Source organism: Natator depressus, chromosome 2, assembly GCF_965152275.1.
Source record: "Natator depressus isolate rNatDep1 chromosome 2, rNatDep2.hap1, whole genome shotgun sequence".
Classification (NCBI taxonomy): domain Eukaryota; kingdom Metazoa; phylum Chordata; order Testudines; family Cheloniidae; genus Natator; species Natator depressus.
Window position 1 is genome coordinate 157,673,544 of NC_134235.1, and position 23,999 is coordinate 157,697,542.

The 23,999-nt window shown below is 41.4% G+C and overlaps 1 protein-coding gene across 1 annotated transcript in view; it reads right to left on the reverse strand.

Annotated features, from left to right (window-relative positions):
- The window catches only part of RPRD1A (regulation of nuclear pre-mRNA domain containing 1A), a 69,166-nt gene that overhangs the window by 29,101 nt on the left and 16,066 nt on the right, over positions 1–23,999 (reverse strand). The window contains exons 2-6 of the mRNA XM_074945206.1: positions 15,203–15,332; positions 13,746–13,852; positions 13,565–13,659; positions 12,984–13,110; positions 12,710–12,885 (exon numbers count right to left, since the gene is read on the reverse strand). Coding sequence (XP_074801307.1) covers positions 12,710–12,885; positions 12,984–13,110; positions 13,565–13,659; positions 13,746–13,852; positions 15,203–15,332 — 635 coding nt within the window. The remainder of the gene's footprint in view (positions 1–12,709; positions 12,886–12,983; positions 13,111–13,564; positions 13,660–13,745; positions 13,853–15,202; positions 15,333–23,999) is intronic.

The window sequence follows — 23,999 nt, forward strand, 5'->3', positions numbered from 1 at the left end:
TAATTAACGGGGAGGAAGAACATAAGGTTGTTCTAAGGCAGCTGTGGCACCATCTGAAAGCTTTGGTATTTCAACTCCTTTCAAACCGGATATAGCTGTAGATCCTGAATACAGTCTGCACCAAGTGTCTTCTCGGACAATATCCAGGTCTCCATGGTTACTGCTGGATAGGTCAACAGTTGTCTTATACAACTGGCCATGAGGTACTGATGACAACTATAGGTCATGGCAGCAATAGTGAAGAGTTAAACTCAAGTAGCTCATTCTCCCTTTCAAATCCTACAGTGCACCCAACTGCTAGTATAAGATAGCCATTCATCTGCACCAAGCACACACACAGGTACAGGACTTCATTGTTTCTAATTTGTCACTGGTCCTTTGGATGCATTTCAAGGTGTAGAGGTAAGGGACTGCAGTGCAACCCGTTCCAATATTTAGATTGCCCATTCTTCTAAATTTGCTTTTCCTTGCAGCTAGAGGATGCCATGTGTTCTGGTGACCCAGATCTTAAGATCAGTCCAGCTAAAACAGAGTTCATAGTGGTGAGCTGGAGAGATGCATCCTTCAGCTATGACAAGTTACACCAGCTCCCTCAAGTGTGAGTATAAGGTCAGTTTTTGGATAGGCTCCTCATGACACCAGGACATCCAGGAGAAAGGAGTTTCTATCTTCCTCAGTGGTAGCTGGGAAAGGGATTATATCTTCTCGCCACGGGAGTTCTTGTGCCACTGCTCCATGAATATGTCACTTTGATTAGATTGCAATACTATACCTTATCTTTTTCTCACACAGAACTTCAACTAGTGCTGACAGCATCTTCCTGCTTAGTTTGTGGCATGTCCTGTGTGAAGGACATGACATGTCATGACCTGTATTAGGTACCTGTTTGAATGTGATTCAAAGTGGTGGGTTTTGATTTACAAAACTGCACAGTTTTGGTCCTTGTTATATTAGACACAGCTGTCCCTGTATGCACCAGCCTGAATTGAGAACCTATGGAAGACTTCTGCGAATAGTCCCAGTATTTTAACTATTTGGCAGGGAGTTCCTTAGCTCCAGAATTTGCTTTTAACAATAGTTCAAGGTTAAATTTGTTAATTTTTTGATAACACTAATCATCACATTTCCTCTCATGATGCAACTTCATTACTTCCCCCCACCTACATGGTAATGTGGAGCAAGAGGAATTGGTTTTTAAAACAATCTTTGATTTTTTCACTGGATTCCAGAGATTGTTGTTTTTACATTCAGGTTAACAAATCTTGAAGTTGAAATTTTAACCACATGAAGACAATGTTCACACAAATATTTATCCAAACATACTGCACATGTAATGTGCTATTAAAAACATTCCTTACTCTATATGCTATGCAACATACCTAAGATTCATATATTTTTCTTTTTCCTTATCTGTGTGCATTTAAGTTGTCAATCTTAAATTTGCATCAAGTCTCTTAAGAGACAAGTGTTTGCTAAAGCATGAGTATGACAACTGTCAAAATGACTAAATATGCATTACAAATACAACTTCCTCCAGGAACTAGTGGACACTGGGAGAAGAAAGAGGGAATGCATGAGAGGGCTGTCAAACCAGATAGAAGGGAAAGGGCTTAGCTAGGCTTTGGTAGTCTAGCATCATTGTATAAATGCATTGGTGCAGTGAACTAATTATGCAGAGATATAGCTTCTATGTGAAAATCGTATTTTGTATGCCCCATTAACACTACAAGCATACACTACATTCAATCTGGATGGCTGAGGCAGAGAAATGTTATCAAACCTGCCTGATATCTTCCAATGACACAAAGGCTAAAGAGGTAAAGCAAAAGCAAAAAAGTTCTACCATCTCCTTTCCCCATCAAGTTTTAACTGTCACTGGAAAGGCCAGTATATTTATCAGGCTCTGCTGAGCCCTTCCAAGCAGCCAGTTCACACGACATATGCAGTGTTTTCTGGAGCAATAAAATTCCAATGTGTCCAAAATAACATTAATAGTCTAATTACATGCATGGATCAGACTGAGCTGTCACAGGTGTACAATATTCATTACCTTTTTGGTGGTCCTATAAAACTTCTGCCTATAAAAATCTGAGGTTCTACTTAAAATGTTTCTAAATCCTACGGTTGCAGGGAAAAAAAACAACCTTTAAGTGTAATCTTCTGAGTTTCAGCCCAAGAGAAAGGCAATAATTGGAGAGGTGTTTAAAACAGTTTCTCTCCCCACCAAAAAACACGTACTGATATTCCTATTGTAACAGAAGCACCACATCCACTAAAGCGGTGGAAATTCCCATTTCATTCCCTTCTCACTTCAATTTTTGGACTGAAGTTTTCCAGGTTTGATCTCTTCCCATAAATTTTTAGAACATTTGAAAAAATAGTTCGATTCCTGCTCCTGTAAAGTAAGCTTCTCAACAAAAGTTGTGTTCTTTCCACCTCATAATATCATATCATTAAGGTAGGGCAGCATATGACTACCAATAATTACAATTTGCAACTGATTTTCAAATTAGGCCATCTGTTACACCTATGAAATTCTATGGCCTTTCCAGTCATACAGGTGTAACAAAATACACAGCACAAATTCTAATTGGGGGAGAAAGTGAGGGGAAGTGGTCATTTAAAGTCAGGTTGCACAAGTGACTGCAATTGGACCTTGATTAACAATTCTATTGATGTGAGTACCAGAAACTTCCAGTTTACTCAACAGGAGCAGTATTGTTTCTGCAGAGGCAGATGGCTCCTACTAACATCAGTAGCTGTAGGTTCTCAGTACCTCTAAAATGAGGCCATTATTTTTTTCATTAGTTAGCAGATATAACCAAAACAGAGCAGATCTGCCGAAGCACCATTTTCAACAAAAAATAGATTCTAGATGCAGAACCTAAACTAAGCACTCACGTCATGTTTTCTTTATGAATGCGAAATGTTTACTCAAAGTGATCTTAGCATGTAACAGAATAATTTTATATAGTTAAAACTATGCTCTTCAAATTGTAATTAGAACATTAAATTGCAGTTTCCCATTTTCTCTCAACCCAGTTTACATGCTTATTGCAAAGTATTTTGACTAACCAGTGAGTGCATCTGAGTACTGCAAGCAAAAAAGAAATCCTCATATATTTCAACTCCTTCCAAGAAAAAAAATTCTGTCACTGAAGTTTGCAGTGGGAATCACTTCAGTTTTCAAAGTATAAACAAAAATAACCCATTACATAACATACCTGAAAATGTTGTTCTTCTGAAGATGTATGAGAGAGCCACTCACTTTGGTTTAGGGATCTTAAGCTTTTGGCTTACAGCAGCCAGGAATAATCTGTTTAAAAGCCTCACACAACAGCAGTAGCAGGTCTCATAAGTAAGAGACCACTACCCTCATTTAGTTTCTTAGTACTGAGGCACCTTTAAATAGATTAGTACAAGCATCCCAATCTAGTGCAGATGATGGAAGAATGTGAACCTATTTAAAATACACTAAGATACTTTTCCTACAGGCTATAGTCAAGCCACAATGTAAAAGTTCAGATGTGACTACAGATAATGGTAGAATCAAATTTGAACAGCTAAAGGAGGTTTCTTTAAAAATGTGAACTGCAAAGAAATAAAATTGTGGGGGACTTACCCTATACTACTCCTTTCTGGTAATACTTTTCACTTTCAACCTAAGAATTCTAATATTTTACCAATGATTGATTACAGTAGAAATTTATCCTTGTTTGAGAGAGAAGAATCAGGAGTATGATATGTCTGTACTGCAATCATGGGTGTGACTACAGCTCGAATAGACATACCTGAGCTAGGTTTAATCCAGCTAATTCAGGTACTGGAGCAGTGAAGCCACAGCAGCACATGCAATGCAAATCCATCCAGAACCTGAAGCAATTACTCAGGCAGCTAGCCTGCCCCAAAGCATACATTGTCATGGTTTCACTGCTCCAATACCCACGCCAGTCTGTTATTAAAGCTAGCTTAAGTCTGTCTACTCAGCTTCAAATCATGCCCCTTGACTGCAGTATAGACATACCCTCAGACAGCACAATGACTTACCAGAGCTCTCAACGGATGACTGTATTAAAGCCAGGATTTAAACCCATGTCTCTGTATATTCAAGTCCTGCGTTTTAGGCCCCAGCCCATCCTTCCATTCTAAAGCTGGCTTCATTTTTACCACTTAAATATTAGAAATATCAGATCCTATTTTTGCTGAAGGACTGGGATTGGCAAATCACAAAAGGCTGAAGCCTGGGTCTAATGCGTTTTCAATTGAGGGTTTTATATACTGATGACCCACATTATCATAGTATCTGACGAACTCAGTCATTTGAATATGCTTATTGATTATACTTCATACCTGTGCCAAGGTTCAATTTATAAGTTGTTTATAAAGGGTAAACAAATGATTAATAGATTTTATAAGCATGTTACAGACATGAGGAGAAAGTGGTATAGATGGTTATAAGTCATGGTAAGAAACCTTTTGCTGTTGGATTCTAACAACTGATTGACCCTTTATGAGATGTAAATGGAAGTGTAATATTTGACCTATTTATCCTCAACAACCCAGTGAGACAGACAAGCACTATTATCCCCATGTTACAGATGGGGAACTGAGGCAGAGAACTTAAGTAGTTTGCCCACGGTCACACAAGACAACTGTAGTAGACCACTGAATTAAACCTGGGTCTCCTGTGTCCCAGGCCAATGCTCTAACCACTGGACCATCCTTCTCTAGGGTTTGGAGAACTGAAGGTCTAGTTTCAGTCTAGTCCATCAAAAAAAATACTGAAGTCTTCCAAGGAAGAGATTTAAATTAAAGACCTGATCTTGCCAGTGAAAAAGGTAGAATTTAAAATAATTGAATGCAGCCATTACCCTAAAGGAGCACAAGAAAGAACAATTCACTTTTAAAGAACTAAAAAACTCCCTGTAGTTGGTGGGGGGGGGGGGGGGGGGAGAAGACAACATATTCTGTTTTTAGCTCAGCAGATAGGTCTCTCTGCATTACAGAACTTGTGAAGAAATTTTGTATCCAGACCCAGGTAGAGAAGATTTCAATAGTTCAGGTCGGAGGCCCTGAACACATGAATCCCTGACCTATTTCAAGTGTACAGATGGTCAGAAAAGTGACAAAATGACTGAGTTATGTCTGTGCCCAGGGTATCTTCCAGGTCCTACTATAGTTTACCTACCAACCAACCAAAAAAAAAAAAACTCTGTCCTATTGACAAGGCAGAGGCACTAGCCACGTAGCTACTATTGTTGCTCACACAACAGAAATGAAATAAAAGGTTTGATCCCAGAACCACTACAGCTGATACAAACACAGGACAAGTATTACACTGAGTTCACATTTACAAAAAAAAATAAAATAAAAATCTGAACTTAAGTGAATTCTGTAGAGAAGGGAATTATTCTGTATACAGAGGCAAGTACTCCTTGATACCGTAATAGAGAGGTGAAGATTTTAAAATAAAAGAATGAGAAGATTTTTAGTGTCACTTTTATTATCTTATTTCAAACCCACACAAATTGGAGCTAGGAAAGTTCTGCACCAGAAACGGTCTGACTAATGATATTGTAGTGCAGATCGCTTACAGATCTCTCTCTTTCAAAAGGTGGTACCATTTCATTGATTCTACACATTACGAAGTGCCTTTAGATGTTTTGCTGCTTCCCCATAACATCCAAATGAATAAGGCAGTGAAGAACATCCTTTTGGGAAGAGATGTCTTGTTTACAGACAAGTTGATCTTAAATTATTTATTAAGAGCTTCTAGAAGGCATAGAAGTCAAGGCAACAGACATGCCTGTCCATGAGAGATCCCGTTTTTAATCCTGAATGCCTGTGCAGAGGTATTTTATGAATATAATCAGGACAAATACAGAAAATGAGGAATACTCAGCTGGCTCTGAACATAAAATCTTGTCTAATGCAAGAGAAGAGCAACTTGAATAGAAGCCTCGACTAAATGGAAGTGGTTAAAAATCAGGAGCCTCCCCAAAAGTCATGCTTTTCAAACAGAAAAAAACCCCTCCTCTTTAAATTTAGTGATTTGAGTCTTGATTTGAAATAACATTTAAAAACAGTGGACTATTCAAAATTCACTTTCCTACTAAAGCAGTTAAAGGATTACAGATCTAATCACTGTCAATTAGGCAAGGGAGAAACTGATGAAGTCATATTATGCCTCTTCACAAACCACATACAACTGCCATTTTGTGATAAGAAAGTTCTTTTTAAACCGAACACTAAAGAAAACTCAGAGGCTACCATGAACTAGAAGCCTGAGATCCATAAACAAGATGTGGAGAACTATTCTAAATACTTATTTTAGAGAAGGAAATGCCTATTTACACAACAGTCCCCATTGTTGGTAATTTGTTTAATCTATGACCTATAACTATTTGAGCACGAATACGTTAAAAAAAGAACTACACAAAAATTGCTATTATGGATTCACTGACTACCTAGAACTTTCACATTTAATTCTCTTTAATCCCCCAATATTCTCTATTGGGATCTCAATTTTGCCCATCTTATTTTGTAGTCTGTGGGAACAGGCAAAAAAGGAAAACTTTCCCTGGCCCTGCACCACACACCAACTCCCAACACCCAAGAAATATTATGCTATCTTGTAAATATTCATATGTAGAGGTGAGAAAAGTCATGGGATTCCTGAATCAGTAAAAACACCTATAGTTTTAGATTTATCAGTTTATACACAAATTTGCCCATGTGAAAGAAAACACTTGAGTGCAGAGGCTTACGCAACTGCACGCACATCTAATAGCGTAACAGCTCTGTCTACACTACAGGATAGGCAGTATCTTGGAAGTAGTTGTGACCAGTTCTTGAAAACATATCAGCTAATATTCAAAAACAATTGTTGAAACGTCTAAGGTTTTTCAACAAGTGTTTTCAGAAGAGTTATGCACCAATCACGCCATAGGCACAACGAAATCATCTGAAGCAGTATAAAAATTACTATTAACTGTTTCATGACTCTGGCAATTTTGTAGTGTTCACAGCACTGTCTATACAGGGCATGATGTTCCAAGCTACTCATATGCTTAAGGGTAATCACTTTTACACAAGGGCCCCGGATAAAACAAATGTGCACCTCTTACAAGCCCGTATTCTCATGGGGCAAAACAATGACAGAATACTAAACTAATTTTACGATTAGGGTGAGTGAATTTTTTTTAAATAGGTACAAGCTAAAAAGGGCTACTACTGGATTTATGAAAAAGCTGGTCAAAGGCCATTTTAAACTTTATTTATTCCTCAATTATTAGAAAGTGGAAAGGAACACTGTTAACCATTCCAAATTCAAGGAGGTAGCACTGATGCTATGATAAGTTAATGAAACTGGAGCATTTAGTACACAATGACTACTAGCAATATCAGGGACTCATTTACATATTACCACACCAAACTAAAAGATATTCGGAGCAGTCCTGAAGTAAAATTTAGGAGAGATTTACTCCACAAACATCCAAATGCAGTGGTTTGTAAGTTTGGGCAATGAAGATCATTATTTTTTTGTTTTTGTCAAGCCTTTTCATTTCTGTCACCCACAGCCTTCACCATGGATTTGTTTGCAGCAACGCCAATATCCATTTGATAAACACGGTTTTACAGATTTTCTAGAATTAGGCCACAATGCTACTAAAAAGTTATATACAACTTGTGTATAACTTTATACTATGCACAACCAGAAAATATGATTCAGCTTAAGCTGCATTGACTGAGCCAGCAGATTAACCTATATCCCATCCCGTGTTTAGTTCTTTATAAGAAAAACGTTTCTTGGGGAAAAATAAATATCAGTAGTCACTAGTTTTCTGAATGTTCTGCAAAATGACTTCCTGCAGAAGAGGAAGGGAGAGAAAAAAAAGAGTGTTTGTTGTAAGTGGAATACAGAGTAGGGCCTTGAAATACATGATGTCTATGCTATCAAAACACCAAGAGTAAAAGATAGGTGGAGTAGACAAGAGAGAAAATTTGCTATTGTACATGTGAAGGACACATGCTGCAAGTTGTATCACATCTCACTGGGATGTAACCTAACACACCCAAGTTATTGGCAGTGAAAATAATAATGGCATTACGTGCACAGCTCTTTTGTTGAAATGACAACTTCACTATAAGTCAAACTGTTGACTTCTCTGGTTAAGGTTTCCACGTTCTAAGTGTTTTTAACAAGACCAAGGGCTTTAAGATGTTGAATTTATTGAAGATGCTTGAATGTTAGCTTCACAACTGCTGCATATTTCATTCTTGCAGATTCAAATCTGCAGTTTCTAATCTCCAGGGACAAACAATCTTATTTTCTGCTTCAGGTATAAAAGACATGTTGTGGTTTGTGAAACAATGGAAAGTATCAGTGAAAAGGCAAAGAATACATTTTGATATAAGCGGTTACTAAAGTATTATCTTTTCAATTTTCAAAAACGAGAGACAATACAGGATTTTGATTTTGATATTTATTTTTAGCAGGATGTGTGTACTAACGGATGGTGACATCATTAGGAGATACGTCCATGTCCACCACCTGCAACAGAAGCTAGACAGATGTTAAAGAAATCATACTTAAAGCTATAAACGACACTACTTACCTATAGTGGTGTTATGACCGTCACCTTAAACAACTGAGTTAGCTTTTGATACAAATACACATGACCAATATAAAAAACTTACCAGCTGTCAAAATTCATTCATCAAGTTTTAAATTTAATGCATACTGTACCTTGATTTTAACAAGCTGTTAATTTGGAGAAATACCCATTATAAATCCCGTTATTTAGAAAAGGGAGATATACTCATACAAAACAAGGCTATATTGTTCTTAAGTGAAAGAAACTTACCTGTAATTCTCTTCAAAAGATAAGCGATCCATACATTTAACCCTACACTCCAGATTATGGCTAGCAGGAATTCCCCAGACTTTCAAATTCTAACGCTATCAAACCACTTCAGCAGCAGATGGCATGCATTCATTCTTGCTACGAATATAGCCCCTTATTCTTTTTACATGTCAAATCCTTTTGCAAGTAACCAGGTGGAAATTATATAAAACATAATACCCCAAAACTCTTCAAGAAAGGTGATGCTATAAATGTATTTTCTGTAAGCAAGAGATAGGTAAGTTTTTACTACGTATTTTACACATCTCCTTCTAAAGACTACAAACTTCAGGATTTTTTATCAAAAGACTGCAGTAGCAATAACTGGCTACAAAAAGCAAATTACAACTGTCAAATTTCAAAGCCTCACAATGGTGACAATACAAAAGAAAAAACTTAAGTTTGAAGGGTAAAATCTAAACAAACCCAGTTCTAGAAACATCTCAAACATACATACTTACCTGAGGATCTATAAGCTTGGAAACAAGTCCTTTCAGACACTTATAACAAATCCAAACTCAAGATGCAAAGCTAAGTCCGAGCAACAGTGCTTTTTAAGCACATGCAGAAACTCTGTGCAGCTGCATCACAAAGCTCTTTGACAGGAACTGACTGGAAGCTGACTACAGATAACATGCATATTCTAACTACACCTTGTCATCTGAGAATTACTGAGAAACAAGAAGAAATTCAGTCAGTCACCTAGCCATACATACAAGTTCTCTTGAAAACATCTTGACCTATCACATAAATGTGTACTCAGGCACCTAAATATGTTGCTTGATTATTTTAAGGACTGCTTAGCATCCAGCAGCTCCACTGAAATCAACAGATGTTGGGTGATGATCCTTTTTGAAACTCAGGCCTCTTCTTTAAGTGTCTGAATGAGGATATAGGAGTCTAACTTTAGACTGCTATTTTTTTTTTAAACAATCTTGGCCCATAATTTTTTCCATAAGTTTGAGTTTATATATAGTCAGTGGCTCAAAAAAAGTCTTTACAAACTGAACATCTTGTGAAACCAGGGACTTTTAAGAGCCATTTATCGAGAAAGATTACTATAGCAACTGAACAAAATGTGGGCTACCTTTTACTTGCGTGTAAAGAAAAACGGAAGTGTATAAACTTGCAAACTCAGTCTATAATTAAAGAAAATATTTTGCCTGAGACCAGGCAAAAGAAACTTGTTCACACCAGACCAAATATCATTGGCATTTAAAGTTAAAAGCTCAGGCAGACTCTCGAACAATTACAAGGACTTAACACAGTTACCCAAGCCTTACTTTGTCAGGAGCCATAACGACAGAATGAGACCTTAGATTGGGATGCAGAAATTCCCTGGTTCTGAGAGATCAAATGTGGCAAGATGTACAATCTAATGGAATCACCCAATGTTATCTATGAAGACTGTTAAGATCTGTCGGAGTTTGGTCAAGACCTTTGCATGCTTCTTCCCATTCCTTTTGATGGGCAAGATATTTCCCAACAAAACAAAGATATCTATTCACAGCTATAGTCCGAATGCATTTTCTGGGGCAACAAACCACTATTTAAAGGGTGTGGTGAGTCTCTATAGTGTGTCCACACAAATGAACTTCTCATGACTCTCTGGTGAATGGCTCCATCTCTAGGGTCTATTATATAGCAGCATGGCCTAATTGCAGTAGTGCTCTTCCATGTCAGATAAAGTAGTCATGTGGGAAATGTGTCTTAGGACCCCACCAAATCAACAGCAGCATGATGGGTGTTTGTCCTCAGATTCGTATGAAGAGGGTTTTTCTGTTCACTGATCCTTCAATGTATCCTGAGGTTCTCAAGTGAAAGTATGTCATGGATACCATGAATACTATCGGCGCCCTAAGAGTGGAGATTTCCAGCTTGGGTCTTGATAACTAGTCTTTTGTTAAATCCTTCCCCTACCATACAAGTCCAAAACACTACAAACTAATACAAGCTGTGTCAAACAGGGTCCCTTTGCTCCCAATGGTCCCTTAAAGCCAAGCTGGGACTTACAAACTCTTTCATTTCTTCCACGAGACATCCTTCATAAGTCAATCATCTAAACAGGTGAAAATATTTACTCCCATCTTCTGGGATATATTGGTACAATGGTTAGGTATTTTTATAAATTCATGCTGGTCTGAGAGCAGCCTAGAAGATAGCAGTGAATTGGCAGCACTGTTCCAGTATAAAAAAATTGGACACATACAGTACTATATGCATGTCTTGCCATATGCACATAAGCATTCATCAGATCCAGAGTGACCACTTCTAGCTGAGACAGAATCATTCCCAGACAGCAAGAACATCAAGTGTCTTAATATATGGGGCACAGATACCAAGGTAGCAACTGCTGCTAGACCACTGGAACTTTCAAGTTGGCCAGCCTTCGAGACAAAGTTTTAGATGGCCAGAAATTAAAGGTCATACAACACTAATAAAGCTATAGTCAAATCCCAAGAGATTCATCAGGCTGGACAAGTCAAGTTGTGGACAGGACCGAGGGGTCTGACTCATCCACTCCCATTTTTAAGGGGCTGAGTAACAGAAGGCTTAAGTCAGTCACAGACAAGTCAAAGACAGAAGTCTAAGACAGACACAGTTAACTTCTGGAGTTGAGTGGCACCTCCAGCTGCAGACCTTGACCTGCACTGAGAGAAAGCATAGAGAACTTTTAAGGATGTATCAGATCCTCTATGTCAAAACCTCAACTCACTCAGGATAAGATGGGAACTTGGCTTCATGGGAGGTGCTGAAGAAAAACTGTATGGCCAATCTTATTGGACCTTGTGTCAAAGTAGGTAACATTGGAAGTTATGACAGCTGTGCTAGATTCTGAAGCACTTTAAGATTTGTCCTTTTTAATCTTTCATGTTAACTTGCTGGACTGAATGAAAGCTTTTGGTCAGTCCAACAAAGGTTACTCTGGGACGAGAGTGCTTGCAGCAACGCTTGGATGTAGATCACACCATCAGCTAACTCACGATCCACCTTAAAACATCTTTGGACAGCTGGGTCACCTCAAAGCAGTTAGACAACTCTGGACATTTTTTTCCCAAAAACATTATACACTTCTGAGAGATGGGAGGAAAACATGGCTCTTTAAATGAAATTATGATACATTATTAAACTATGTCATGTAGTAATTCAGTACTACAGTGATTAATAACTTAAAAATTCAAGCAATAATGAAAGCTTATTTCAGAACAGAAAAATCAAGCAAGACCTTAGCTGGGTAAAGAGTTAAGCTCCCAGATTCCATGTAGCAAATGATTTTGTTTGAACAATGCAGATAAGAAAGCTCTGTTAAATTTAGGTAAGCCCCCCCCAAAAAGAAGCTGTGAACAAAGCTTAGAAAAAGCAACCACTGAAGGCTACAACAGTAGAACCATCTGTTGACATAGCTGAGTTTATACCAGGGCTTCTGTTGGCATAGCTACGCCAGTCAAGAGTGTGTGCTCGTTTGTATTTTTAAAACACCCCAACCAAAGTAACTACACCAATATAGCTTTTCGGTGAAGACCAAGCGTAAAACAATAACCAAAAGAGCCTTTTCAGTATCAGCAGTAAAGGAAGGAAGTGAGCTAGATATAGAAGGAGGACTTTCCCTCAACATACCACCTAATGTGGAAGTGGCTTAATGGTTTTAGAGTTTTGAAGCTAGGAAGTTCCTGCTAGTCATGTGCTCGAAGCGGGCATCTAATATTTACCTTTGAGGGAAAGTTTAAACCAACTAAACATTTATAACATATCAAAATTAATTTCATGAAGAACATGGACTAACTGAACAAAATATTACGCACTTCCAACTTATGCTCTTTTTCTGCAAGGACTTCTTTTTGACACCGCAGAAAGTCTGATAACATTCGAGTTAATTGTTTTCTATCATCTATTTCAGCCGCCAACCTGCCATTGTAATCCGCCAGTACCATACAAGCATCATCTACCATCTTGGAAAGCTGTTCTCCAGATTCCTTATCTAAAAGACAAGCAAAGAAAAAAAAATAGCAATACATTACAAAATCTTCTCAGGCTCTCTCATGCTAACACTTCAATTACTGCATCCCCATCTCTCACCTGTTATTCTGTCTAGTAAGGACACATCTTGGACCTCTACAGGCAATGAGGCTATCCTCTGATGAACTGCTGCATCCCCAGAGGCTGCATTTTCTAGTTCTTGTAATGCTCTAATAAGATCTGTAGTCTGAAAAAGCACACAGCCTTAGAACTGGTCTAGTCATCAAATCCTGATACACAATAAAAACTCCATCGGCATGGCGGAAGCCTCTGCAAGCATAAATCACTTGATACCTATGAACCATGCTAATGTAAGGAAGTGCCTGAAGTAGAGTTGGAGTGCACAGCAGTCCTTCCCTATAGGAGGCCTCTTCAGCCAGCATAGCTGAGAGCAGCACTGGGGCTGTTACACCAGGGGCTGTTTTGCTCAGGATAATCCAAGGATTGGGGAAGAATAAAGGTTGCATACAGCCACCTTTACTCAACATTCTAGCTTTGAGTGTTAATTTGGCCCTTAAAATGGGACTCATTACAATGCAGAGTTGGTTCTTTATTACTCAGTGACTGAAGGGTTTGGGTTTTTTACATATATCCCAAACCTTACAAAATGATAAAAGTTTATGAACACAAGAGACTTCTACCTGTGGAGGGTCACTTGGAGAACTTTGTGCTGAACAGTTATTTTCATCAACTTTTATCTGTTCAAATGTGCGCTTCCTGGCCTTTCTGTCACCATCTAAAAGTCAAAGTAGAGACCTAAAAATCAGTTCAGGAAACACATTTATTTCGAGAGACTGAAACACATGCACACAGAATACTTACACAAAGCTTGCCTAAGTTGTTCTAATACATCATTTTCATAAACAGACCTTTCTTCCCAAATAGAGAGCACACGGCCAAGATGTTTCTTACAACTCTCATCAGATTCACTGTGGGGGAAACAGTAAAATCACCAATAAAAATGGTAGAAGTACAACCCAGTAATAAACAATTCAGCCCTGTATAATCTTGCATCCAAGGATCTGAAGTATTTTACAAATATCAAAGAATTAAAATGCCCAACACCTCTCTTAGGTGAAGATCCTCATTTTGCAGAAAGGGTAAAGGACGTTTTGACTTGTTCAAAGCCACCTCACAATATGTCACATTAAAATAAAGGCCAAGTCTACTAGCCCACCAGCCTACTTCAACCACTGAATGCTTCATAGTGCCTTTAAACCTAGCAAAGCATGACAGATCAGTTTTACCCTTATTCTATTAATTGTAAAAAAGATGAAATCTTAAGTCTTATTACATAAAAAGATGCGAAAGATTCATCTACAGATATACGTTCTAGTTTAAGTGCTAAATAGAATCATAGACTAAGGTCAGAAGGGACCATGATGATCATCTAGTCTGACCTCCTGTACAATGCAGGCCACGGACTCTCACCCACCAATTCCTGTAACAAACCCCTAACTTGTCTGAGCTATTGAAGTCCTCAAATCATGGTTTAAAGACTTCAAGGTGCAGAGAATCCAGAGAAATCATATGCTAGATCTGTATCATTAAGGAATAGGGAATTATTGTAACGTACAAGTTGAATGAATAAAAAAAACATTTACCCTCAACCTAACAAAACAAAAACACAACCAACAGTCTTCCAGTGTGAAAAGATGATTATCAGGCTAATAAACTTTATTCTGATCAAGGTGCATACATAGGCATGGGAACTAGGGTGTGTGTGTGTGGGGGGGGGGGGGGGGGAGGGAGAAGGGTGCTGCAGCAACCCTAGGTTTTATGCGGGATCCCACCTGCCGGCCCTCCTGCGCCCGGGCTCCCGGCTGCCAGCCCCAGCCTCCAGCCACTTACCCCTGCCGGATCCACCCCCACATCCCGGAGACACGGCCCTGCTCCCGGTCCCAGCTGGGGGGGGGGGGGGGGGGAGAGAAAGAGGGAGGGAGAAGGGAGGGGGGGAACAGACGGGGTAAGGGGGTTGGCTTTCAGCACTCGCACTATTAAAAGTGTTCCAGCACCACTGGGTATATATACTAAAGAAGATTGACATTTATTCAAGATCAAAGGAACTTTTAAACTAAGAGGTGCAGGGAAGAAATTGAAAAAAAAAAAAAAATAGATTTCAGATCTAGGATAGGGCGCTTTCTTTAATTAGGGTGCATGAGCGCTGCTGAGCCAGACAGAACAAATGAAGTGTTCTGAAAGGAAAATGCCTCACACGGGCTTTTTTGTTTGCATGATAGTTAAGACGACAATAATGCTCACGTTACAGTTTACTGTACCTTGAAACATGCTTAAAGGCCTCAACTATAACTGGTGCAAAGTCTTTTGTAAATTCTGGTCCTTTCCTTTTGCTGTTCTGAATGACATCGTTGGCCAGGTACAGAAATGTCAACTTCCTATTTGGTTTTGCTAATAAAAGAAAGAAGAAGAGATGCAACAATCCGAAGTTGTTAGTAGTATAAAACTAATTTTGCAGGTTAACATTCAGTTGAGTTTCTTCCTACATCTTTTATGTAGAGGATAAAAACAGATATAAATGTTATCTAAAAATACAAAGTTCCTTCGCTATTTCTGTTAGCACCTCATACTATTAATACAAAATAATCAAAGCCACTTTTTATAAAAAATTTGTCTGAATAAATTTCAGCCCTCAAAACCCAGAGAAAGCAAGTCATAGCAGTCCGCCATCCCCCGCTGCCATTTTCAGTACAGGCCCAGCAACAGCTAATCTGAAGTTTGAACATTCTTCACATTTTGCCAATCCACAATTTGCTCTGACCTCTTGCTGCCCCCCCTCACACTACCACATTCCTCTGCTACTTCAGTACACACACAGTCCTTCCCCTCCACTCTCATCAACCCAGTCTCTCCTCCACAACATAACACAGTCTCCCAAATTATTCTTCTTCCCATACACAGAACCTTACATATTTTAATTGTAATTTAAAAGCGCAACGTGTATTTTAAAAAATAGGACATTATGAATCACCAAAGCAAACATATGATCTTGTAGCTATAATCTTAGGGTAACATTTTCAAAACTGCTTCAGGGTATGTCTACACTACAATATAAGTCCAGGGTTAGTGGGACTGCAATCAGCTGACCCTGGGTTACAGAACCCAGGGCTTGAACGGTTACAATGATCGTTAACTGGACATTAAGGTTTTTCTAACCCAGGCTTGAAGCTGGGACTGTGATGTCAACGCTGCAGCACACAGACTCAAGTGAAATCAGCCATATACCAGACTCTCAAACACCCTTCTGAAATGTGGCTGGTCTAGACCCCGGACACTGGCATACTGTGAGAAAGCTTGACTGTCTACACGGCATGTTACAGGAAGTTTGAACAGCCCACCAACACATCCTGCCAAGCAATCATTTTGGTCCGTGCACCCCCAGCTACTGGAAACAGCAACATGGAGACGGCACCTTTAGAAGAAGTTCTTTGCTTGCACTTTTCACTTTTGGGATAGGATACAGAAGGACCTAGACAAATTGGAGGATTGGGCCAAAAGAAATCTGATGAGGTTCAATAAGGATAAGTGCAGGGTCCTGCACTTAGGATGGAAGAATCCAATGCACCACTACAGACTAGGGACCGAATGGCTAGGCAGGAGTTCTGTGGAAAAGGACCGAGGGGTGACAGTGGACGAGAAGCTGGATATGAGTCAGCAGTGTGCCCTTGTTGCCAAGAAGGCCAATGGCATTTTGGGATGTATAAGTAGGGGCATAGCGAGCAGATCGAGGGACGTGATCGTTCCCCTCTATTCGACACTGGTGAGGCCTCATCTGGAGTACTGTGTCCAGTTTTGGGCCCCATACTACAAGAAGGATGTGGATAAATTGGAGAGAGTCCAGCGAAGGGCAACAAAAATGATTAGGGGTCTGGAACACATGACTTATGAGGAGAGGCTGAGGGAGCTGGGATTGTTTAGTCTGCAGAAGAGAAGAATGAGGGGGGATTTGATAGCTGCTTTCAACTACCTGAAAGGGGGTTCCAAAGAGGATGGCTCTAGACTGTTCTCAATGGTAGCAGATGACAGAACGAGGAATAATGGTCTCAAGTTGCAATGGGGGAGGTTTAGATTGGATATTAGGAAAAACTTTTTCACTAAGAGGGTGGTGAAACACTGGAATGCGTTACCGAGGGAGGTGGTAGAAATCTCCTTCCTTAGAGGTTTTTAAGGTCAGGCTTGACAAAGCCCTGGCTGGGATGATTTAACTGGGAATTGGTCCTGCTTCGAGCAGGGGGTTGGACTAGATGACCTTCTGGGGTCCCTTCCAACCCTGATATTCTATGATTCCTGTGTTGGGAAACAGGCAGAGCTTCTGAGAAATGCTGGTGGATATTTTGGTGCTGTCTTCTGACCCAACAAAGGCACCTGATAGAGCTTATGATGGAGCAGAAAGTGGCGGTAGCAAAGTACCCAAGCATGGCAGACTCCAACTGGCTGATGGAGCTCATGACACTCCGTACAATCACTCATGCCCCGAGTAGACCAGTGCTTCTGGTGCAGGGCCACAAGTGCAGGCTGAGGGGACCATATTGTCATGGTGACTTAGGATGACCAGCTGTGGTCCAGCACTTTCACATGAAGAAAACTACATTTCTGGAGCTTTCTGAAGAGCTTGCCCCAACCCTCTAGTGCAAACACATGCATGAGGCCACTCATGCCAATCCAAAAGTGGGTTGCTATAAGCATCCAGAAGCTGGCTACCCCAGACTGCTACAGGGCCATTGCCAACCAGTTTAAGACTGGGAAGTCACCTGTGGGTAAAGTCATGGTGGAGGTTTCTGAGGCAATCAGGCATGTGGTTTGATAGATATTCATGAAGTAATTGCATTTGAGAGAATGGAACTCATGTGTCCCTAGTTTGCCCTCCTCAAGGAACACGAGTACAAACCACAAAGGGCACTACCCCATTGCTATGCAGGCCCTCATGGACCCCAGAGGTCCATTTACAAATGTGAACATGGGCTGCACTGGGAAAGTTCATGATGTCAGGGTTGTGTGATGAGGGAGAGTCTACATTCATGGACAGGCTGGAATACTATTCCCATCAAATATCAATAGCATTACTGACCCCACCATTATTTTGGGGATCCCCACATGGCCCTTTTTGCCTTGGCTTATTAAACTCTCAGCAGGTGCAGAATGGTTGTTGAATGTGCTTTTGGTAGACTAAAATCCTGTTGCACATCCAAATGGGTCTGTAGACATCTCCAAGTCATCAGTGCTGTTCGCATTACTGTGGCTTGCTGTACTCTTCACAATCTTTGTGAAGCCAGAGGTGAGTCATTTCCCTCTGAATGGACCTATGACAGAGAAGGTCCACTGAACCAGTATACTCAGGCAGAAAGTCCCCCTACCATAGCTGGAGCTAGATGCACCCAGGCAACAGAAGTCAGGGAGGCTTTGTGCTCCCATATTATAGACATTATGAATGTCCTTTTGGAGGAATGGGGACAGGGCTTATTGATTTGGGGTGGGAGGGTCAGTGCTTGGGGAGGGGAGGGACTTGATTGCCATGCAATGTACTTATGAATGACTTGGCCACTTATGAAATGGTGGGGCATGATTCACAGTATAGATTCATATAATACTCCTGGGAAAATTCAGCGCCACTCTGCAATGCAGAATTTGCGCACAATGAATGTTCTGTGCAGAATTTCCTTTTTCCCTTGCAGAAATGGGCTGCTGGACCCGGCCGAATCTAGTTCCCCAGTTTGCAAATAGAAGACTGGGGTGGGGGGAGCAGAGAGAGAGAGAAAAGAGGAGAAGAGAGAGAACTGGAGGGCTCCCGACAGCTGCAGTTCGAAGGAAACAGCGTGCAGGAAACGTCAAACAAACCCGGGACCCAGCATAAGGCTGTTTCTCCCTCTGGATCCCTGGGCTCTCGGGGAGAGGGACTGGAACTAGATTGTGGTAGGGCTCTCTTTAACACTCTACTTCTGGGGGAATTTTTGTCTGTATTGATAGACATTGTTGCTAACCAGTATGTTGAATAAATTACCAAAATAACAAATTGGTGTGATTATAGAGTGTTATTTTGACAAATAAAATTTGCCAAATTTTAAAATATTGTACACAGAATTTCCCCAGGAGTAATATAAAGAAGTGACTGAAGTGAGGATTGTATAATGGAATGGTGTTTGCATACTAATTCCTAGTTGTCCCTGATCATGTGTTTACCTTTGTTATTTTAAAAACACACTGTACAATATGACAGTGATAGAAATAAACTCTCCTAATGACACAGAAATCTTTATTTATAAAGATGTCTTGGAAAACTACAACATCCACCCATTGCCGGGCAGGCCAGCTGACACTGCCACACCAACACCCCAGAACCAAACAGGGGAGGAAAAAAGTGCATGAACAAGACAAATAATGAAACCATGTACAAAACAGAAACCCCCCTACCACTGTATGTCCCCAGACCCCTAGGTTTCCTTTCCCTTCTTGCTGCACATGAGTGGGATGGAGGCATCCACAGGAAAGTCGTCAATATAAAGGACCGCATTGGTCTAAGTTTCCTGGCCCAGCCGCTACTGGGGCCTGACTGCGTATGCCACACAGTCATGATGTTTTCCAAACTGTTTCTGGACTAAATCCCAGGATACTGACCAGGGATCTGAGGCTGTAATGTGGGTGATGCAGCAGGAGTCAGTACTCTTTCAGCCATTACTTACATCAGCAACTCAAACTGTTCTCTCTGCTGACCCTCTGTCCTTTTTTAGCCACTGCTCCTGTTCCAGGAACAGTGAAACAAGTGCCTGCTCCTGCACTGAAACCCTGTTCTCAAGCTGTGCAGCCTGCCTCAGCCTTTCCTCTTGACTCTCGCCATGCCTTGCCTTTAGCCATAAGTCCCTCTGTTTTTGGTACTGGACCTGCTTGTGGGTCCTATCCAGAATTTCAACCATAAGTTAATCACAGAAATGCTTCCCCTCAGAATGATCCTTGACAGTATGCTGGGCCAGGCTTGTACTACACAGTGGGCAAGCTGTGGAGGTTCTGCAGTCACTAGAGATCGAGGGGCCTGGAATAGGACAAGACAAAGAGTTATTGTCTCAAACAGCTCATTGCAGGAGCACAGAAAAAATTCTGGTGGAATTCCAAGGACAAAGTGTTACATTTCCAAACTGAACCTCAATATACTGTGAGAGGGATGCTTCCGACCACAGACGCTCCCTGAACACAGCCTGGTTAATCACAGAGACATTAATATTGAAACACTGGTAAGTTAAAATTCAAAGCTGTTTTTTGTTTTCTAAAAATTGCATAACTACTCAGGGGGAGGAAGGTGTGTCTGTCAGTTGCCTTGCTACAAAGGCTTTTTCTATCATTTCAGGCCTTCCACATTTTGGAGGACATAGCCGTTCTTGTGGTGCCTGACCGGCAAAAGGAGAGGATATTCAAAGCTGCTGGTGGGAAACCTGCAATGTATGCAGTGAAGGTATTCAAACCTATAATGCCTGAACACATCTATGAGTGGAATGGCCTTGTGAGCTACGGAGGTGGGCCTAAAAAATATTCACTTCCCCAAAACGTGATTACCTATCTGGAGTTCTGGCTTCAGGAAAAGTCTGCATCTATCAGCACCTAAGATGCGGTCAGAATTCATAAGGGAATCAACAGGATGCTGCATAAATTCCATGTGGCTTAGCCAGTTATTACATGCAAACACACAGAACTCCACAACCACTACCCTCACCTCCTGGCATATTTCTGGATGCCTTTTCAAACCCAGTCAAATTTGAGACAAATGATTTTGTCACCTATATACTGCTTGGACTACCTTTACCTGAAATGGACTAGATTTGTGAATGAAACACACTTGCACCACCACCGCTGTACCATTCACTCTTCCCAGATGGCTTGTTACACCACTGGATGGTTACAGAGTGGCACACTTACAGGTATGGCAGTGTAAGGTTATTATTTTTAAGAAACAAATGCCCTAGCAAAAATCTGTGCCTTTCTAGTAATATAAAAACACCTTGAAAATATTTATTGTTTGTATTTCCTGGTCACCAATTTGAATTCCACATGGCGGAGGGGAGTGGATGGAAGAAGACAGAGGAGAACGGGCGCACAACTGGAGTACCATCTGCCATTGGCAGATACATGCTGCTAACCAAGGCTTCTAATAACTTTTGAAGTGTTTCATAGAACCAAAATCCACCCCATTCCTACATTAAATGGAGCCCAAAACTTACCAGGCTCCAAGGCAGCTTCTGTCCAGTCTGTCGTCTGCAGGCTCTGCAGCCAGGTTGTTCCCTGGGTGGGCATCAAACAGCTCCTCCAAGTACAGCAGGATGTGCTGCTCCTGGATCAACCCCCCCCCCCCCGGGACTCATTTGAGGAACAGAATCACTTTGCGGGCCTCCCTCTGCACTGCTGCTGGTTCCCACCACTCCCCATGCTGGATTCTGGGGCCAGCAGGGCAGCACCACAGCTGACTAGTTCATCATGCACCACCACTGGCTCTGTGCTTGTCAACCTACTCAGAAAACAGGCACAATGTTGGCAAGATGCCAGAGGTGTGTTTCAGGTCCCTGGTTTTCCTGTACCGTCTAGAGATGCTTAATCCAGTCCCTGTACTGGTCACCAGCCCGATATATTTGCATATGGTGTCAGGTGTCATCTACACTTTGGGGAAGGAGAATCCAGTAACATTGTGACACCCCATCCCCTCAGTGATAATACTCAATTTTTGCAGTGTAAATAGAACGCTGTTTTAATCATGTTCCTTATACAAAATCCCTCATATGCCAGTCCATACAGCGAGAACTAACAACAGCTCTCAACATCCGAAACAGACACATTGTTGACATGAAATTAGATTCTTGTCTAAGGGACAACTGTATGCAAAAATCTCTTACTGAAAAAGACCAGATTCGTAATCTGGGTCAGGCACAGAGATGCCGCACGGTAGGTGGAATCCATAGAAAAATGTTACTCTTTGAAAATTATCAAATATATAAGCACAGTAACTCCACACTTAATGTTGTAGTTACATTCCTGAAAAATGCAACTTTAAGTCAAACAATGTTAAACTAATACAATTTTCCCATAAGATTTAATGTAAATGTGGGGGGTTAGGTTCCAAGGAAATTTTTTCGGGGGCAGACAAAAGACATTATATACTGTACTGTCATGGGAAGGTGCCCTTGGCTTACCCCACACAGGCACAGCCTCCTGCAGACAATGAGGCAGGCAAGGACACTAGGAAGCACCTTGCACAGCAGCAGCTTCCCCCCTTAAGAAAAGGCACTGACTTTGCCAGGGGATGCTCCAGGTCCACCTCTTCCCACCCCCACTCCACCTCCTCCCTGGAGCACATTGCGTCCCCGCTCCTCCCCCTTGCTCCCACCACTTCCCTGCCGCCAAACAGCTGTTTGGCAGCACTTAGGACTTTCTGGGAGGGAAGGGGAGGAGTGGAGACAAAGCAGATTTAGAGTTAGTGGGGCCCTGTGCTCAGCTTCATTTTTGCTTCCCACCCGGGGAGCACTCTCTCTTATCTACCTTCCATTTTTCATTTTTTTCCCCTCTATTCTCCTCCTGGGGCTCAGGGCTGGGGTTGCAGGGTCTGGGAGGGGGCTCAGGGCTGGGGCAGGCAGGAGGTGCAGAGCACTTACCTGGGGCAGCTCCTGTTTGGTGCAGGGGGTGTGCAGGTGGCTCCGTGCAGCACTGCCCCCATGGCCACAATTCTGGGAGCTTCCCCCCCGGCCAGGCAGGGCCACCCGGAAGGCAGGGGCTTTAGGGGCTACAGGGCCCTGGGCTAAGGGGGCCCCGGCCTGCAGCTCTAAAGTCCCTTTCAGAATGCAACCCTGTGAGCACGAGCTGGAGGACACAGGAGGAACAGGGGCAGCTGCACAGCCAACCGGCCGGCGAGAAACAGCGCTTTGAAGGGAAAAGACGTCTGGCAGCGGGGGAAGCGCTGGGAGGGAGGAGGGGGAGGCGGAAAAGAGGAACTTGTGCAATGCTCCCTTGTAAAGTCGCTGCTCTTCCACAGAATCCTATAAGCAGTGGACAGAGCAGGCAGCCAAACGACGTTATAAGGAAGCATTGCACAACTTTAAACGAGCATGTTCCCTAATGGAGTAGCGACGTAACTTCGAAGAAACGTTAAACAGGAGAACGTTAAGTGAGGAGTTGCTGTAAATTGCTCATGCTGGTCTCTACAGCAAGCCCTGACATACTGCCCCTTTTGACATGTCACTTGAAATGGGAGCAAGCAAAAAATGTGTTTTGAGGACAAACTATGGAGCAACCAAGTAAGATGATCTGAGACTGTATGACTAGGTAAAGCTAACATGGGCTAGGTAAAGCTAACATTGCCATCCTCTGAACTGAACCCTAGTACTGATAGTCACTAACAGGAAAAAGATAGTTTGATATCTTGTTTTGGGGAAACAATGTATCTGGAGGCTGTAATGTGTAAACTCTGAAAAGTCACCTAGATATTGAACATAAATCTTCTTCATGCACAGGGGGCAGAACAGCCCAGACATACTATCTTGATAGCTACATAGAATAAATACTTGTAGGAACTGTTTATGTCCAGCATGGCTATAGAACTATTCAGTTTTCAAAGTAGTCAAGTTTGAGAAAGTTTGAGTGGATTTCTGAAACAAAAATAGCCCCTCAGAGAGCAGTGCCAACAATACTGATGGGTTGGGATCTGCTTTCTGACACTGCACTGTTCTCCTAATAGCTGAAAGTAAGAGACAATGAAAACAAACCCCATAAAGTTGGGGTCCTTATTTAAAACAAACTCAGAAACTCTAACTGAAAGAAGTGGAACACTAAAAACAAGGAGGCCATTCTGTCACAAGGGAGTCCTTCCAATGGAGAGAATTGCAAGAAATCCCAGAGACAGCAAGCTGCCTTCCTCACAGTGCTCATAAGAGAAAAGAGGAAAAAAAAAACACACACCTCTAAAGAACTACCGTTAACAGATGGAGGAAAAGTCTCCCCACATCTCCATCAAAAAGCTAGTATTTTGTCCAGCTGTCAGGTAAGATTTCAACAAACCATATTCATATTCACTGTACTGAGATGAGAGAC